At 35.2% G+C, this 20,376-nt stretch overlaps 1 protein-coding gene across 1 annotated transcript in view; it reads right to left on the bottom strand.

The window, feature by feature from the left end:
- Positions 1-2,420: 2,420 nt before the first annotated feature.
- Positions 2,421-20,376, bottom strand: part of LOC308687967 (uncharacterized protein) — a gene marked incomplete at its 5' end in the record, with an annotated part of 168,805 nt that continues 150,849 nt past the window's right edge. The window contains 7 exons of the mRNA XM_081360784.1: positions 2,421-3,019; positions 6,195-6,345; positions 9,603-9,694; positions 9,777-9,843; positions 9,927-10,159; positions 10,237-10,443; positions 10,519-10,680. Of these exons, the coding sequence (XP_081216910.1) occupies positions 2,885-3,019; positions 6,195-6,345; positions 9,603-9,694; positions 9,777-9,843; positions 9,927-10,159; positions 10,237-10,443; positions 10,519-10,680 (1,047 nt within the window). The 3' untranslated portion in view covers positions 2,421-2,884. The remainder of the gene's footprint in view (positions 3,020-6,194; positions 6,346-9,602; positions 9,695-9,776; positions 9,844-9,926; positions 10,160-10,236; positions 10,444-10,518; positions 10,681-20,376) is intronic.

The raw sequence follows: 20,376 nt of genomic DNA, 5'->3' as shown, positions 1-20,376 counted from the left end.
GCGCTGTGTATCACCTCACTATCGCCAAACTACCAGCATGCAACGCCGTTACGTTGTAAATTACACGAAATAAAAGTAATGCAGGTATGATTTTCATTCTATTCACCAAGAGCAGTTTCCATGTTTCATTAACAGTTATTGTTATTGTGTATTCACCACCCAGCGGGCATCTTGATGTCAAAATTACGTCAAGAAATTGGTCAAAAATGAAAGTCAAATTGACGTCAAAGTGTTGATGTCAATTTGATGTCAAGATTTGACCTCTGCTGATGTCATTTTGCCAAACAAAAAGGTGAAACGCATGGCCGTACACTTATTACCAGCTTCACTTAAAACTAACCAGATTTACTTTATTTAATTTCCGGTTTAAATAAATATAATATTTAAATAGTTTAAAATATATTAAACATATTTTGATGAAACCATGATGGTGGTTAGCGTTTGCTTTAGTTGTGCTCTTGGCCCTTGACTCTTTAAGTTTCTAAAGACTCTAAAATAAAATTTTCTCTGGCTGCTATAACTGTGTGTTTATAAAGCACAACTGTTGTAGCTAAAAAAAGTCATGAGATCAGGAGATGTTGGCGGTTTATTGAAGATGATGACAGTATCATCATGTAATTGCCTGAATTGCTGATCTTATTCAGTGTCTAATGTTTGGTTATATAGGACTTGTGTTTTTAATGTTGTATTATAATATAAGCCATTTAATTTATCAGCATGAGAATAACGTTTTTTTAAATTAATAAAGGATTTTAAAAAACATTTAATGCATTAAACTTAACATTATTACTTAGCTATCAAGAATCAGTGTATGACTCTCAACAATGGTGACAATCAATTAAATACTTCATGCTGCAGTGCATGCTGGGTACCACCAATCAAAACTCACCCATATCTCCCAGCATGCATTGCAGCTTTAATAAATTATGCAGCTGGAGTTGATCTGATTATCTGGATATTTTGTTTAATTGTCACCATTGTTGAGATTCATATGCTGTTTCTTGATGTCTGTGTGCGTCTAAGTGCTGCCATAGATGAAATGTTTTTGTGCACTAAATAGTTTTTAAAAACCAAGTGCATTATTTGATAAACAACACTGCTAGATATGCTGTAGAAACAAATTACTTCTATCATGAATAAAACCACTTTTAAACCACAAGTCCCATATAATCAAAGCATTAGACACTGAACATGATCAGGGATTCAGGCAGTTACATGATGATATCATCAATAAACAGCCAACCTCTCCTGATCTCAGTTTCTGATGGCTTTTTTAGCTACAACAATTATGTTTTATAAACACACAATTAAAGCAGCCAGAAAAATTTATATATTAAAGAGTCAAGGGTCAAGAGCACAACTAAAGCAAACGCTAACCACCATCATGGTGACTTTAAAATACAAAATATGATTTCATTAAACTGGAAATTAAATAAAGTAAATCTGGTTAGTTTAAGTGAAGCTGGTAATAAGTGTACGGCCATGCATTTCACCTTTTTGTTTGGCAAAATGACATCAGCAGAGGTCAAAATCTTGACGTCAAATTGACATCGACACTTTGACGTCAATTTGACTTTCATTTTTGACCTATTTCTTGACGTAATTTTGACATCAATTTGATGTCATATTGATGTTAAATTGACATCAAATGCCCACTGGGCATGGTAACTGTCGTTTCCATAATAACCCCAAAATGCCACTTTATTTTTCTTTGTGTTAATTTTTTATATTTTTTAAATGACATTGTATTAACAAAAACTAGTTTGGGACTGCTATTTAATAGCTTTAGCATAGGCCTAATGTTTATTTATTAGTACTGGTCTTTACTATTAGTCATATTCTTACAATTCATGTGTATGTTAAGTAAAGGGGGACAGTACTTGTGTGTGTTAAAACGTGTTATAATTTGCATATATAAAAAATATAATTGGCATATATATATATATATATATGCAAATTATAACATGTTTACACAAAATTTGTTTATATATATTCAATGTAAATTTTGATAATCATAATTAATAGATCACAATTACAATTCCAAGGGAATAATCGGCAATTATGATTTTTGTCATAATCGTGCAGCCCTAAGGTGAAGAAACCTGTTTATTATTTATTCATTTGATTTAGCAACTGTTCACTGAAATAGCCGGTTTCAATAAAACTACTTGTGATGTCATATTTGGCTTTGACTTTGACTGAACATTTGCTCTCATTTTGCGGAAAAAAATATCAGGATATATATCGTATATCGATATTCAGCCTAAATATATCGGGATATGACTTTTGGTCCATATCGCCCAGCCCTAGCTCAAAGTGATGCTTGGATCCTCTCTCTTCTAAGTATGTAAAACAACACTTGATGCAGAAGTTATATGGTGAGAAACTCAAAAGCTCAAAGTCAGATAGAGGACAAATTTGTAACAAATACTAGATTTATTTAAAATAAATTATTCAAACTACTGATATTGTGGTTCATTTCTTATGCAAAATCATATGAAACCTTTTTCTGTTTTATTACAGGTAATTTATGTTATTGTTTTTAATTGTGAAACTAAATTTGTTTATTCACAAATTCTGTGAGATACTACTGTGGAATCTTTTTGGATTGTGAGATTATAAGTTATGAATATGTTTTGAGTTTTGAATAGATTGTTTAAAAGAAAATAAGATTTGAAATGTTACAGATATCACACTGCTTTAATAAAACACTTTAAGCTGAAAAACAATTGCTTTATCTTATTATTTTTGTTAGCGTATTAAAAGTGTAACCCAGTATACAAGCCTCTAAAAATCATGGTAGTTCCTCTACCAAAGAAATGTTGCACTTAAAGAAATGTATAGATTCACATAAGTGTATTGACCGCTGTAAATATATAGCAGGTTAACTAGTGACATTTGTAACTGAGACGGTCATGTCACTTTCATAAGAATGGCACTTCCTTTGCTGAATATGGATGCTTTCGTCTTCAGTGTTTCTTGATGGACATCTGAAGAACTTCCTGTACTGCTGCCTGACCTGGACAAGAATGAGAAGAGAAATAGTTTTAAACTCTGGTTAAAAAAACAAAAACACAGAACATGTCCAAGTTATTTTTCAAGAATATAATTTTAGAAGATGAGAAATGAAAAATTAACTTAACCCTTTAGAACCTGAAGCTAAAATAGGCGTTTTTCACATATTTAGATTTTTTGACTGTACAATTCTAAAACAATGTGCTATCTTAATGTGCAAGGTGTCATCTTTTTCAGAAAGAGATAAGCTTTCAATAAATTACAGTTATTGACCATTAATTGTGTGTGGTGAGTTTGTAAATAGAATTTAAATAGACAAAAAAAAAAAAAAAAAAAAAACAGAATAAAATTTACTGATTTTTATTTAGAAAAAAAAACAGAAAAAATCATGAACGAAAGAAACTAACACTTTAAAGTTGAACAATGAACTATAATACATATATACAAGTCTTTTTTGTGACATTGGGTGGCACAGTTTTCATTTAGGACACTTTTTTTCAAACACGCACACATACAAATGCACACATTCTTAGGCACGCACACATACACATACACGCACTACATACTTAGATACGTGAAAGAGTAACGGCCATCCGCTTCCCAAGTTTCATTAAAAATCATCCTTATCCCCTCTTCTGCTGTCTAACACTTCTTTCGCCATGTATTTGTTTGTTTCTTTTATTATTTTATGCAATCCAAAACACTCTAACCTGCCGCGCTTCGTATCTCATATGTTCAAATCCTCCTTCCCGCGCTGCTGTCATTTGCAGACGGAAAGCATGAAATTACCGTAATAAGCCGTATATTGCCGAAAAGCGTATGTTATCTACTGTCAGGGGCAATTTGAATGGCTTTGATAGTGCAAACGGTTGAAGAGTTACGGTCAAATGAATACAGCTTGCTGGTATGTGTCGGCGACGACACAGCCGGTTCTAAAGGGTTAAAGGGTTAGTTCACCCCAAAATGAAAATTAGCTCATGATTTACTCGCCCTCAAGTCATCCTAGGTGTATATGACATTCTTCTTTCAGACGAATACAATCAGAGTTTAAAGTATAATAGTTGATCCAGTTACAAGCTTTATAATGGCAGTGAATGGCCGTTTCGGTGAAAGAGTGACCCTTGACCTGACGCACAACGTAATGATGAACACGGAGATCGAGCAAAACAAAACACCAGTCACAAATTAGTTTAAAAAGACAATTTTTTGAGAGAAAATATGAGAGGAGCTTGAGTTTGTTGCCCAGCCCTGTTTGTTTGAACCGTGAGAGGCGTCAAAGCTTCCCAGCGGGCATCTTGATGTCAAAATTACGTCAAGAAATAGGTCAAAAATGAAAGTCAAATTGACGTCAAAGTGTCGATGTCAATTTGACGTCAAGAGTTCTCTGCTGATGTCATTTTGCCAAACAAAAAGGTGAAACGCATGGCCGTACACTTATTACCAGCTTCACTTAAAACTAACCAGATTTACTTTATTTAATTTCCGGTTTAAATAAATATAATATTTAAATAGTTTAAAATATATTAAACATATTTTGATGAAACCATGATGGTGGTTAGCGTTTGCTTTAGTTGTGCTCTTGGCCCTTGACTCTTTAATATTAAATTTTCTCAGGCTGCTATAACTGTGTGTTTATAAAGCACAACTGTTGTAGCTAAAAAAGCCATGAGGGCAGGAGATGTTGGTGGTTTATTGAAGATGATGACAATATCATCATGTAATTACCTGAATCTCTGATCTTATTCAGTGTCTAATCTTTGGTCATATAGGACTTGTGATTTTAATGTTGTATTATAATAGAAGCCATTTAATTTAACAGCATGAGAATAACATTTTTTTAAATTAATAAAGAATTTTAAAAAACATTTAATGCATTAAACTCAACATTATTACTGAGCTATCAAGAATCAGTGTATGACTCTCAACAATGGTGACAATCAATTAAATGCTTCATGCTGCAGTGCATGCTGGGTACCACCAATCAAAACTCACCCATATCTCCCAGCATGCATTGCGGCTTTAATAAATTATGCAGCTGGAGTTGATCTGATTATCTGGATATTTTGTTTGATTGTCACCATTGTTGAGATTCATACGCTGTTTCTTGATGTCTGTGTGCGTCTAAGTAATGCCATAGATGACAGGGTTTTGAGCACTAAATAGTTATTAAAAACCAAGTATATTATTTGATAAACAACACTGCTAGACATGCTGTAGAATCAAATTACTTCTGTCATGAATAAAACCGCTTTTAAACCACAAGTCCCATATAATCAAAGCATTAGACACTGAACATGATCAGGGATTCAGGCATTTACATGATGATATCATCAATAAACAGCCAACATCTCCTGATCTCAGTTTCTCATGGCTTTTTTAGCTACAACAATTGTGCTTTATAAACACACAATTAAAGCAGCCAGAGAAATTTTATATTAAAGAGTCAAGGGTCAAGAGCACAACTAAAGCAAACGCTAACCACCATCATGGTGACTTTAAAATACAAAATATGATTTCATTAAACTGGAAATTAAATAAAGTAAATCTGGTTAGTTTTAAGTGAAGCTGGTGATAAGTGTACGGCCATGCATTTCACCTTTTTGTTTGGCAAAATGACATCAGCAGAGGTCAAATCTTGACATCAAATTGACATCGACACTTTGACGTCAATATGACTTTCATTTTTGACCAATTTCTTGACGTAATTTTGACATCAGTTTGATGTCATATTGATGTTAAATTGACATCAAATGCCCACTGGGTTACGCCACTCCTACATCTACGTCATACATGCGTCACTGGTTACTCTTTTGGTGTAAGTCGACTTGTGTACGGCTGTCTGCCGGAAGCTAGTTGTTTTAGTCGATATATTTTTCTCACACAAACACATCGCTTCACTTCAGAAGGCCTTTATTACTGTACGTACACACCGCGGCCGACTTGAGCTTCCAAAGTTACCGGAAGTCATTCATTTTCAATGGAAGCTGGCTTCTCTCAGAGCCAGGACATTTTTTAATATATCTCTGATTGTATTCGTCTGAAAGAAGAATGTCATATACACCTAGGATGACTTAAGGGTGAGTAAATCATGGGCTAATTTTCATTTTTGGGAACTAACCCTTTAATATAAAGTAGGTGAGAGATGATTTTCTGGTAGACTGTCTGTACTGATGTCTGACCTGATCATTGAGGACACAATAGACCAGGAACATGAAGGTTCCCTGCTGGGAGTTCAAGATCAGGAAGAAGATCTCCAGCTCCTTCCAGAAACCCAGAATCCAGGAGCAACCAAGAACCACAAACTGAGCCAGTGTTTTAAATGTCATATTCCTGCAGAGAAAGATGGAGAGTTAATATATATTTATTGATTATATTGTTGTGGAAAATCTGCAATTGTCCTGTTATAAGTATGACTTTTTGTCTGCACTGTAAAAAAATTCTAACCCTCCCAAATCAAAAATTTAAAGTGACCGATAACATCTAAATTTTTCAATTGGCCCAAGTTTTAATTTACAGAATTTCACTTGGGCCAATTGAAAAATTTAGATGTTATCGGTCACTTTAAATTTTTGATTTGGGAGTGTTAGAAATTTTTTACAGTCTGTAGAACACTTCTGTATTGTAATCAACCACACTTGAAACTTGTTTAAGAAAGTGATTTATGAAGAAAAACTCTGCAATTGTTATTGTACACATTTGACTTTACCTAACCTGTATGGAAGTAAAATAATGTCAAATGTTTTTGAAATAAAAAGCCTGTTGAATTGCACTACTTAAAAAAATAGGCATTGCATTAACCATGCTTGCATTTTAATGCATTGTATTAAGTGCATTTTTATGGGCTGAAATTCAACATGGTTGAATATTTAAGCTGTGAATATTTCAATTAAAAACATTTCAAACACCTTTTCATTATTAAAAATTCAAAAATCCATATTCACCTTTCATATTTCACTTCCAAAATATTCAAACTGTTTAAAAATAATGATCAATAATATTCAACAGGCAATTTTCGGTCCATTTTCGGTCCATTTTATTTCGCTTTGCAAATTCGCTTCCACAAATTCAGTGGTTCAAATTCGACAGTTAATTCAACATTGACGTCCAGGAACTGCAGGAAAAGCAGTAGATTGCCGAGCATACTCTCCATCTGCTGTTAGTCGACCTCACCATCAGATGGTGCAAAAGCATGTGTTGTTGACGAAGACATTCATTCATAAAATGGAAATGATTATCTGTGTCAGTATATGTGGAAAAGATGATAAAGACACAAAAGCTGTATTTATGTTTCATTCAATAACTTCATTGTTACTTTCCCTGTGTATTCTACATGTCATCAGCTTTCTCTACCATGAACAGGATTATAATCGGTTTCCCTTGTAAAGGCAATTTTCAGAGGTTAATAAAAACAGCATCAAAGGCGTAAGAAACTTTCAAGAGGCAAAATTGTAATAAAGTGAAAAGGTTTATTCTTTGAGGATTCTTTTCATACAAGTCGCAGCTACCCAACTTGGAAACAGAACTCCTGCCTGACTCAACAAACATAGACATTTTTATACAGGTTTCTGACATCCTAACCCCTCCTTCCCAGTTTCTGTAGTTTTCCTTAAAGATATCCCATATCTTTAGCTGGTTTGGACTGGTTTCTACCCCCCTGGGCAGGTCAAACTGTTCTTTGTCCATGAGAAGCCAAAAGGCCTTCATTTATGACCTAAATTACCTCCTGCTTCCCTCAGCTGCTAGAAACCCTCACAGAAACACATGATTAATTGAAATTAACAGTTTGGAAACAAATGAATATAGGAAATACAGATTTTTTCCATAACACCCTCAATACCTCATACTCAAGGATTCACCTTCCGTTGGGACAAAACGCTTAACGCATACAGTGATATGAAAGACCAAACTCGCACCTTATTGGGGATGTAGGCTGTAGGCTATATAGGCAACAGGCAAGAAGATGGACTCAGAATATAAACTTAACGCGCAAAGTTTCATGCTGAGCGTTTCGTGATATACTGGCATAAAATCAACACTTGATCAATTAATACTAACACTTTCTATTCTATTCTATTCTATTGTATTCTATTGTATTCTATTCTATTCTATTCTCTCTCTCTCTCTCTCTCTCTCTCTCTCTCTATATATATATATATATATATTTATTATGCCTACGTGTATTGCATTAGCTTAAACTGGGAAGAACCATAGCACTTGCATATTGTTGTCCTATTGTTAGTTTAACTGTAAATCGCTTCGTCTGCTAAATGACTAAATGTAAAATTGGCTTGACTTTGGACATTCGCACATTTAGGGACCGTCTCTAAAGTTGCATACAACATTGGCATACACGTTTCTAACTTCAATAGCAAACTTCAATTTATTTGAATAAATATAAAAAATCCAAAGGGTGCGCATTATGCCTGACACTACATGAACACGTTACAGTTGGTTTTATGACTGTAAGTCGTTCTATTCAAATGCTATCGGAGTTAGAAACGTGTATACCAATGTCGTATACACTTTAGAGACGGTCCCTAAATGTGCGAATGTCCAACGTCAAGCCGTCTTTATGCCAGTCTATCACTGGGAAACGCTCAGCTTTGCGCGTTATTCTGAGTCCATCTGCTTGCCTGCGAGTTTGGTCTTTTATATCACTGTAATTAGTCCATTAAGATACGTTAAGCGTTTATATGTCCAGCAGGGGAATCCTGAAGTATTGAGGGAAACCCATAGCCTGCATGCAGCACATCGCCACAATATAAAGTTAAGGCAACTAAACAACCAAGAAAAATATATGTCAACCTCAAAAATGTAACATTGGATCTGTACATCCGCATCGGGGAATAACATTATAATCTCGTTCACGGTAGAGAAAGATGCATGTAGGCTACACAGGAAAAGTAACCGTGAAGGCACTGAATTTAACATAAAACAGCCGTCATAATAATCACAAATACACTTACATTGCTGTAAATGAGTTTTATGAATGAATGACTTGCTCTAATTTTGCTGGTCTTCGTCAACAACAAGCGCTTTTGCACCATCTGATGGTGAGGTCGACTAACAGCAGATGGAGAGTATGCTCGGCAATCTACTGCTTTTCCTGCAGTTCCTGGACGTCAATGTTGAATTTACTGTTGAATTTGAACCACTGAATTTGCAAAGCGAAATAAAATGGATCGAAAATTGCCTGTTGAATATTATAGGTTGTATTTTTAAACAGTTTGACTATTTTGGAAGTGAAATATGAAAGGTGAATATGGATTATTGAATTTTTAATAATGAAAAGGTGTTTGAAATGTTTTTAATTGAAATATTCACAGCTTAAATATTCAACCATGCTGAATTTCAGCCCATAAAAATGCAAGCCCTAAAAATATAATGCATTAACATGCAAGCATGGTTAATGCAATGCCTATTTTTTTCAAGTAGTGCAATTCAACAGGCTTTTTATTTCAAAAACATTTGACATTATTTTACTTCCATAACCTGAGAATAATCAAAATAAGGTTAAAGGTAAATATGCAGCATATAACAATATATATACATATTTCATGGAGTGTTCAAATCATATTGTTTTTTACCTGGTTCGTTTCATATGTGAAACTTCAGCGTTCAGATTTTTCAAGGTGGAGGTCAGACTGATGATGATGTAGATGAAGAGAATCATGTTTAACTGCACAGTAAGAGAAACAACCGTAATTAATCTTTAATCACTTTTCCTTTTAATACAAAGTCATGATGAGAAATGTGCTTACTGCTAGTATGACGCAAACAGGTCCCTGAAAACTCCAGTTAAAGCCTTTATCCATTTTAATCCAGCACCTGTTTAGAGGAAGAAAAATAATTAAATGAACAAACATGAAGGATGAAGGTGTTGATCTCTGAGTCGCTCAAACTAAACTCACTGTTCACTTCCGTAGCCTTTAGGATTCACCCCAGCAGACACAGCCACCACAACCAGAGCAACCGTATATCCAATCACACACAGGAATCCACTGCTAAGCACCCCCCTCCTTTTGGAGCTGATCTGTGATAGGTTCTTCACACAGATGAAGAGCAGCACAGCTTCAATGAACATCCACACAAAGCCGGAGAGAAAGAGGAAGTGCAGCACACCTGATATCACGGCACACAACACCTGGAGATCATGAGAGACGGTTATGATGATTCTCAGTGAGACTGTGCTGAGCTGTAGGGCTCCTTCATCATTCTCACCTGATGAGGGCTTATAAGGCTCAGGAACTGTTGTGTGAGCAGGAACAGAAGGTGAGCCAACAGAAGACTCACGCAGAGGTTGATTCGAGCCACATTATTCACTCCAGGACTCCACTGACAAAGGGCAAAGGTCAACAGGGCCAAACTGAAGAACACCAGCCCCACGATCACACACACCAAATTCAAGATGTCCAGCTTTGAGTCGCTCTGAGGAAACATGTCAGAGTACATGAGTGCCAAATCTGTGCTGTTCTTCAATGCTCACTATAAATGTTCTCGTACCTCTGATGGGCGGCTGGTTTGCATGATGAGAGCGAATGTGGACAGATGAGCACAGGAACACACAGTGTAGCTGCTGTTGGTCTCTAAAACAGAACAACCATCTACAATCCACTCGCTGATGTTCCAGTACACACAGGACAGAGGACTGCCGGGCTCAAACACCTGCAAAAAGAAGAAAGAACATGCAGAAAATAGTATAACACTGAATATTAGATGTTTTCAGATGTTCATCAGTTCTCAGGTTGGACAAAAACACATTTCAGTCTCTCACTCTGATGTGTTTGAGGGTGAAGTTGACTGGTTTGGTGAGTTTAGTGTTGGTGGTTTTGGGAAGAGTAACTGAGATCACAGTGGACATCATTTTAATCGTGTCATTTGATGTGTTGAAGACGCCTGGCTTCAGTAAATTCTCCATTGTGTTATAACTCATGAAAGCCACAGCAGCTGATCCTGTGTGACAGAAACAGAAGAAACTTGTACTGAACACATTAAAACCTTTAGTTAAATGTGGTTTAGTGATATATCTTCTAAAAATGTTTTATTTTAAATGTTGTATTAAAACACATCTCACATACTTGTTTCATTGTTGTTCTTGGCGATCCCAATGAGATCGATGTCCACGGAAGAATTTGTTGTGTTAAGTCGAGGGATTTTATCTAAGGTGACACTGGGTCCAACCATGAAGATTTCAACCTCTGATTTAGAAAATAAGCAGTTATGTTTTGTTTTTTGTTTTTATTAAAGTTGATTCAATCTGCACAAATGTGCAAAAAACAAAACAATAAAAAGACTAAAATAAAATAACTATTTCATCTAATTACTAGTTTGAACTAATCAGTTAACTTTGTACACAGCAAAATCCCCAGAGTTAAATTAAGTCAAGCTGGTAATGTTGTTTGTGGAGTTGTTTAATCCTCTTCGGCTGAGATCTTGAGAGATGTAATGTCTTCTTTTATCTTAAGTTGATTTATCTTAGGGTAGGGGAGACCGGGGAGTGTTGCAACAGGGGATGGTTGCAACATGTCATTTTTCTCCAATCAGAAACAAGCTAGAGTGATGACACTCATACTGCACATGCACAGTTAGACCCTCCCCCACCAAGAAGACAGTAGACATATTCAACATCTGCTGCTGCATTTATTGAACAAAACTTGCTTTGGAGGTATGAAAGTAATTTTTTTCATGAGATGTAATTTTGTCATACTGTCCTGACATTTTGTATGAATTAATCAAAACTTACTTAGTTTGAATTATTGTTTTGTTGACTTCTAAGTGACATAGTTAGCATGTGTCAAAGTCAGTGTGTCTAGCAGGCATGGCTGATGGTTTTGCAACAAGTTATAAATTGCATGTGTAATAAAAGTTTGTTGCATTGCAAATTGTTCAATTCTTCCTGTCTGGCACTGAAATATGGAGAGATTGAATAGCATCTGTAACACCTGCACACTGAATATATGTAGGCCTATGTTCTACACATAAACAAACAAAACTCAATAACTGTTATTTGATAAATATCACTAAATAAATAAATAATAGGTTACAATAATATTATTATAGAAATAAATAATACTATTGGCCTAAAACAGTTCATATTTTCATCATTGAAAGCCTAATTTGATTGTACAGACCATTTGTTGCAGTTGGTCTGCAATCAAGTAAGGCTTAAGATGCTTTTGGAAATGCAGCCCTGGTTATGATTTGATGATGAAATTACTAGTAACCTGATTCAATAATGGCACCCATCATTATAATCTAATTATCCTCATGTTTTATTAATTTTGCACTACAGTAGTTATTTCCAACAATATTTTAATTATCTGAAAGTTTAAAAATCACACACAGATATCAAGAATCTACATATGAATCTCAACAATGGTGACAATCAAACAAATGCTTAATGTTGCAGTGCATGATGGGAGCCACCAATCAGAACGCATCCATGGCTCACATCATGCATTGCAGCATGACTAAATTATGCAGCTGAATTGTCCTGTAATTTTCATTGTTTTTTTCTGTTTGCTTTTATTTTGCTATTGTTTTGTTCTGACTTTAATAGCTTGTTTTGTGATGTTCAGAGTTGATCTGTTCCTCACTAGTTTGTTTATTGTCACCATTGTTGAGATTCATATGCTGATTCTTGATGTCTGTGTGTTTAAATACATCAACTTTTTTGCACAAAGTATTTTCAAAATTTTTCATATTGCTGTTGGATCTCAAACTGTAGAATCTCAGAGCTACAATCACCAATACTAAAACGAGACATTAAGCATATAGTCAAAAATTTAGACTCTGAATGACATCAGTGAATCAGGTCACTACATGATGATAACGTCATTATCATCAAAACATATTGGCCCTCATTTATCAAAAGTGCGTACACCAAATTTCCAGCGTACACCTGGCGTACACCCAAAACCACGGTGACTTTGAGATTTATCAATATGGACGTTGGCGTACGGCACGCTCAAATCCTACGCCAGCTCAGGAGGTGGTGTACGCACGTTTTGAGTGCGGGAATGCGCAGAAAAACAATTCCTAACACCACAAAACGCACTGACAAACTAAAAGATATGATATATTATGACCCACTGTAAAAAAACAACAACATAGTAATTATAAACTTCAGTGTTTATTTTTGTGCAACATGGACTTCAATGTTTAATTTGTGTGACTTTACCAAAGCATTTGAATTGTAGGCATATGTATTCCTTAAGTTGCGAGCCTGTGCGCTTTACCTGACGTTTCAAGCCTTGTTTATACTTTCGCCTGGCTCCGCAGCGCGAGTCTCCCCAGACTGCGCGCGCACCTCCCCAAATGGACGAGGCGTTTATACTCGACGCGCTCGCCGTTGTACTATTCTTTGAAACGATGGTTAGGCCAGGGTTAGGCCCGGCAGGTGTGCACGGACTGGGTTTAGTAATGAAAGGCTTTCAATGACCAAAAAAATCATTCAGACTGACAAAATAATAAAAATGACATTCTTCTTCTTTTAAATAATAATAATAATAATACAAATACAAATAATAATAATAACGACATCCTTCTTCTAAATAACAATAAGCGTCATTAATAATAAAAATCTAGAAATCAATTTTGTTTCTTTCCACTTCCCTGGTTTCGCTTTCTCTTTCTCAAAGAACTTTCTCTTCTTTGCCGTCTTCCGTGTGTCCATGGCGTAAAATAAGGGCGTGGGGGGAGCGGAGACTTGAATATATAGGGGCGTGTTATTCTAATGACACTCGTTTTCAGCCGCGGCATTTATCAAGCGCAGGTATTGCGTACACCTGGATTTCAAAGGTACGCACAGCTTCATAAATCAGGCGGTGAGAAGAGTGTAAGCATAATCTTACGCCAACATATACGCCCGTTTCTACGCAAGAATGATAAATGAGGGCCATTGTGAGCAGATCATGTGTTCTCTTGCAATAACAAATGTGCTTTATAAACACAATGATGGAACAGTCAGAGAAAAACTAATATTAAGAAAATGAAAAGAGTCAAGAGCCCAACTAGAGCAAACACTGACCACCATAATGGTAACTTGAAAAGAAAACTTCCATAAAACATTACCGTCTAAACTTAACTGTTGAATCTCAAGAACTTTTGTCGATGTATGACAGAAATAAAGTCAAACTGGTAATAATAAGTGCAACAATGTGTAATGACTCGAAGTCAGTAGTTCTTGTGTTTCTCTTTTTTCTGTTATTGTTTTTTCTCTTTCCGTCAGTGAGTCTGCTTATTAACATCAGCTGTCACCACTAATAGCCAATCACTTAATTAATCACTTAATTATCTCATTAACTTCAACACTGCTTCAGTGTTAATTTTAACACTCTGTAGAGTGGGACCATATGTACTCTGAGCAGTGTTGATTTAACACTGGGTTTTTTGCTGTGTGGCTTCTTCCATTCAAATAAATACTGTGAACAATATGTCATATATAATCATCTTTATATGGTATGGAGTTTAATAAAATTTGAACATTTGGTTGATCTAGTCCCAATAGTCTCTGAGTAACTGAGAAAAATGCAAAAAGTGTTGCAACTGTCCCCGGTCTCCCTTACGTTTACACGACAACGATACGCTTACAACTCAGAAGTGTTTCCTTTGAGTTTTCAAAACTTTGCATTTTCAGCAGAGGTGGAAAGTCCAGTGGTCAGAAAGTAAAAGTCCTGCCATATATTTATTCCACCCATGAACTCACACAGCAAACACTCCAGTGTTAAATGAACTCTCCTGGGAGTTTATTTGGCTCCAGACTCAAGAGTGTTAAAGTTAATGAGATAATTAAGTGATTGATTGAGTGATGATTGAGCATTATTGAAAACACCTGATGTTAACAAGCAGAATCACTGAAGGAGAAAATCTCTTTTTTAAGTTGCCATTATGGTGATCAGTGTTTGCTTTAGTTGGGCTCTTGACCCTTAAACTAATAACTTTAGATTTTTTTTGGCTGTTGTATCTGGGTTATAACTCTCAGATGAACAAATAGAAATGTTGATCATGTGGTGTTTTTTATGTTTTGACACAATCATAATTTGACCTGAATCACAAAACTCATTTAGAGAGTTAAGTTTACCTTGTTGATTATAGCTGCCTGTGATTCTAATATTATGCCATGGTAATAATTTTCAATGTAAACAGAAAGATTTCTTGAAAGTTGTTCTGATCAAAGGACTTTGAAAAATTATATTATTTGGACACACTGACACCAAGAATCAGCCTGTGATTCTCAACAATGGTGACAATAATAAAGCATGTTGCAGTGCATTCTGGGTGCCACCAATCAAAACTCATCCATGGCTCCCATCATGCATTGCGGTATGAATAAATTATGATCTGAATTGTCTTGTTTTCCTAATTGAATATTCTTTTTGTCACCATTGTTGAGATTCATACACTGAATCTTGATGTCTGTGTGTGCCTTAAAGAAAAATTTTCCTTTTCTTTATCAGAACAACTTTTAAGAAATAATTTGAATTATATTGAAAATTCTGGAACTTAATCTGTAGAATTACTGTGATGTTGTAATGACCAATATACATTTAAGTCAGAGATTAGGCTCTAATTGAGTTCAGTGATTCAAATCAAATTATGATTATGTTCAAATATAACCAACACCACCTGACCAACTTTTCTTTTTGTTCATCTGGCTGTAATAACTCAGATCAACAGCCAAACAAAATCTAAAGATAATCATTTGAAGGTCAACTGCCCAACTAAATCGAACACTAATCTCCATAACGGTGTCTAAAATTGTGATTTTTCTCCTTCAGTGATTCGGCTTGTTAACATCAGGTGTTTTCAATAATGCTCAATCATCACTCAATCAATCACTTAATTATCTCATTAACTTTAACACTCTTGAGTCTGGAGCCAGAAAAAAAACAGGAGAGTTCATTTAACACTGGAGTTTTTGCTGTGTGAGTTCATGGGTGGAATAAACATATGGCAGGACTTTTACTTTCTGACCCCTGGAATCTCCACCTCTGATTTTCAGGCACCCAAACTGACTCTTTGTTGTCGTGGAAACGAATGGCCAAAACGTATAAAAAGTTATACGTTTTTAGTTGAAAACGGTGTCGTGTAAACAGACCCTAAAGCCTCATTCACACCGGACGCCGAAGCGGCGCGGAACGGAGGCCGCTTCCTTTCGGCGCCCATGTTAACCTATGGTGTCATTCTATTTTTTGCGCGAGCCGCGAGTGATCCGCGTCCATTCCGGCAGGAAGTCACACCAAGAAACACGAGACATCCGGTCAATTGTCAAAATATAAGCAATTTTCTAATTAAAATACCGCGAGTATTAACTAAACACGTGTGTGTCTCGACAATGGATTAATAAAAGAAGTGTACAAACTTCTTGGTTACAGAAACATGGTGTATTCATTTTATGAGGTTATTTACTTACCCATGAAGTAAAAAATAGCTCTGAATAAACAACAACTGAGCAGAAGCGCTTGTCGACCGCCGCGGAGAACACGCGTCTGGTGTGAACAGGCAGGCGCCGGACCGCGTGTGATTTTCCGTTTCGCGTCGCTTCGGCGTCTGGTGTGAACCAGGCGTAATGCTGTGGCTGAAGCGGGTGTTCATCACTAATGCTCAATCATCTCTTAATTAATCACTTAATTATCTCATTAACTTTAACACTTTTAACACTCTTTAGATTGGGACAATATGTACTCAGTGTGAGCAGTTTTGATTTAACTCTGTGTGCCTGTAACGTTGTAGTAATCATGAAGACATTGATTAGCTTGTTCAGGTGTGTTTGATTAGGGTTGGAGCTAAACTCCAGGAAAGTGGATCTCGTGGTCCAGAGTTGAGAACCCCTGCTCTAGACTATATAAACTCCCTGATATCATATATAAGCTCAGTTTCATCATCAATAATAACAGTTTCTCCACTCACCAACAGCAGCAAGAGTAAAATTGACTCTGTCATGTGTGTCTGTCGGCTTCACCAATGTAGAGATGAGTTTCTCGTTGGCTTTTAACACATGGTTTCCGTTGGAGGCTAGTTCAGCTCGGCTGACTGATGATGAAGACTCTGAAATCTCTTCTGAAGTGTTGAGGACCATATTCAAAATATTGGTCACAGTCTAATTTATTGATCAGAAAAAAAAAAAAAAAAAATACTGTAAATATTAAGAAAGCCAATTAATCATACCTGCGATGTCAATCATGTAACTGACAATTACATTTGATTTGATTATTTTATATATATATAAAAAAAAAATCTCTTGAAGACTTACAGTCAAAGGAAGCTCTTGCGCTGTAATGTTCTCGATCTGCTCCAGAAGATTTTGAAGGGATTCAGTCTGACTCTGAAATCAATGAGAAGACAGAATTTGACGATGTGTGAGTGATGACTTTAACCGGGTATGCTGAGTGCCTCTGAAATGAGACACAGACAGTGTTTTTTAACAAATTTCTTTAACAAATGATTAAATGACAATTTTTTTAAACATTTGTCGTGCTTTTCTGTATTTTGCTCGCTACAGTGGACAGTGTTTGTATCCAAACCAGTGCCGGCCCGAGCCTTTTGGGGGCCCTAAGCAGAATATGATTTGGGGGCCCCCTCCCACCACGCTGTAAAAAATAAAATCGTAAAAAAAACGGTCAATGACTGTCAGCTACGGCTGCCAAACAAAAACCGTAAAAATAAAGTAAAATATCCTAATTTAAATGAAGTGCAAAAAACTTTTACATAAAATTTCCTTAAATGTTTTACAGAAAAACACTGTTATTTTACAGCTATTTCCTGAATTATTACGATCAAACACCTTCACTGTAAAAAACTCCCATAAAAAAACAGTCAAATGACTGTCAGCTACGGCTGCCATACAAAACCCATAAAATTAATATAAAATATCCTAAATTAATTAAGTGCAAAATACTTTTACAGAAATCTTCATTAATCTTTTTTGACAGAAACACAGTTATTTCACATTTATTTTCTGAATTTTTTACTGAAAAACATGCAATTAACTACATGCATGATTTGCTGCGACTATACGTCACTGCATCAGCAACTACACAGTTACTGTCAAATAAAACAACATGCAGCTTTTCTTCAGTGTTACTCTGCTCATCCTGGACTGAAGCTCAGGCTCTACTCTTCAACACAATGGTGACACACGAAACACACCATACAGAAACACTTTAAACCCCAACAGAACATTAAACACTAACAGATCTCTCAGGATCTCAGCATCTTCACTTATTACAATCCAGACTTTATTTCTTTCATACTAACATTCTTATTGAGAATTAACAGAGGTTTAGAAGTTGAAGTGTTATTGAAAATAATAAAGTTTGATGTCACCATGATGGAGACCAGGGTTTGCTTTAGTTGGGCTCTTGAACTTTTAGTGTTTAACATTAATTTTTCTCTGTCTGCTTTACCTGTGTGTCTCTGATGCATATTAGTTATGGTAGGAATCCAAGAGAAACTCAGATCAGATGATGTTGGTCACTTTTTAGTGATAATAACATGTAGTGTCCTGCTTCATTGATACCATCTGTAGTGAAGTCTCTGATTAAGTTGGTAAATATTAGTTAATTTTGTGTGACAAAATTGCTGGAGAAGAATCTGCAGTGCTGAGATACTCAGATTTTATGAAGTTATTATACAGAAAATGCTTTGACAGGATCATGTAGACTCACTCAGACATCAAGAATCAGCGTATGAATCACAACAATGATGACAATGAAAAAAATAAAATAAATCTGAATTACTATAAAGTCACAAAAAGGCTTTGTTGGTTGTCACCATTGTTGAGATTCACATGATGATTCTTGATGTCTCTATACTACTAAAAAAAATGAACCAGCTCAAATCTTTTCTGTATAATATATATATATTTTTTTTTTCAGTTTGTTATAATACTGACATCACAATATTTCAAGGGTCATGTGAAAAATTATGACATTAATTATAGATTTGCATTAAGCTTAATTCCAGCTACATATTATGCAATCTAAAATAATATATTCAGATATTTGATTGCTATACATGTGAATCAGACCATCATCAGATCATCACCAATGAATGACCAAGACCATCTGATATTTTCTCCTGCATTTATTGCTATAACAAATGCTTATTAGATACACAGTTAAAGCCGCCAGAGAAAACTAAAGTTATAAACCCAAGGGTCATGAGCCCAACTAAAGCAGACACTGATCTCAATCATGGTGACATCAAATTTATTTTAAAGTTTTTTATACTTTATTTAAATTAGCATATTTGACTTTAATTTTATGGTTTTTGTTTGGCAGCCGCAGCTGCCAGTCATTTGATCCTTTTTTTACGATTTTTTTTACAATGAAGGTGTTTGATCGTGATTATTCAGGAAATACCTGTAAAATAACAGTGTTTTTCAGTTTATTTAATTTAGGATGTTTTACAGTTTTTTGGGGAGCTGACAGTCATTTGACCATTTTATCATTTAACTGTTCTGTTACTGTTTAATTACAGATTATATTTGTAATTTTACATACATTTTTATGTAATTTAACAAAACAGAAAAAATATTGTATGAAAAATACAATCAATTTTCTGTATAAAAAATGTGAATTACTGGAATTTTTCATTAATGTCACAATACCTAAAATAATAGCTGAATTTTTATTTTACAGATATTTTTTGTAATTTTACAGTGTTTTGAGTACAATTTAAAATTAAAGAAAATGATCGTCAAAAAATCACAGTTATTTTCTGTAAAATTTGGATTTGTTTTTACAGTGCACGCGTACACAGCAAAATCCCCCGTGTTAAATTAACACTCCTCAGTGTTTATATGTGTCCACACTACAGGGTGTTAAAATTAACACTGAAGCGGTGTTGAAGTTAATGAGATAATTAAGTAAACACTGAAGCAGTGTTGAAGTTAATGAGATAATTAAGTGATTAATTAAGTGATTGGCCATTAGTGGTGACACCTGATGATAACAAGCAGACTCACTGAAGGAAAGAGAAAAAATAATAACAGAAAAAAGAGAAACACAAGAACTACTGACTTCGAGTCATTACACATTGTTGCATTTATTATTACCAGTTTGACTTTATTTCTGTCATACATCGACAAAAGTTCTTGAGAGTCAACAGAAGTTTAGACGGTAATGTTTTATGGAAGTTTTCTTTTCAAGTTACCATTTTGGTGGTCAGTGTTTGCTTTAGTTGGGCTCTTGACACTTTTCATTTTTTGATATTAGTTTTTCTCTGGTTGCTACAACTCTGTGTTTATGAGGCACATTTGTTACTGCAAGCAAAAACATGACCTGCTCACAATGATAAAAATTTTGATGATAAAAACATTATCATGTAGTGTCCTGATGCACTGATGTCATTCAGACT

The sequence above is a fragment of the Scardinius erythrophthalmus genome, assembly GCF_964197995.2.
Source record: "Scardinius erythrophthalmus genome assembly, chromosome: 3".
NCBI lineage: Eukaryota > Metazoa > Chordata > Actinopteri > Cypriniformes > Leuciscidae > Scardinius > Scardinius erythrophthalmus.
This window is presented reverse-complemented; position numbering and strand designations above follow the sequence as displayed.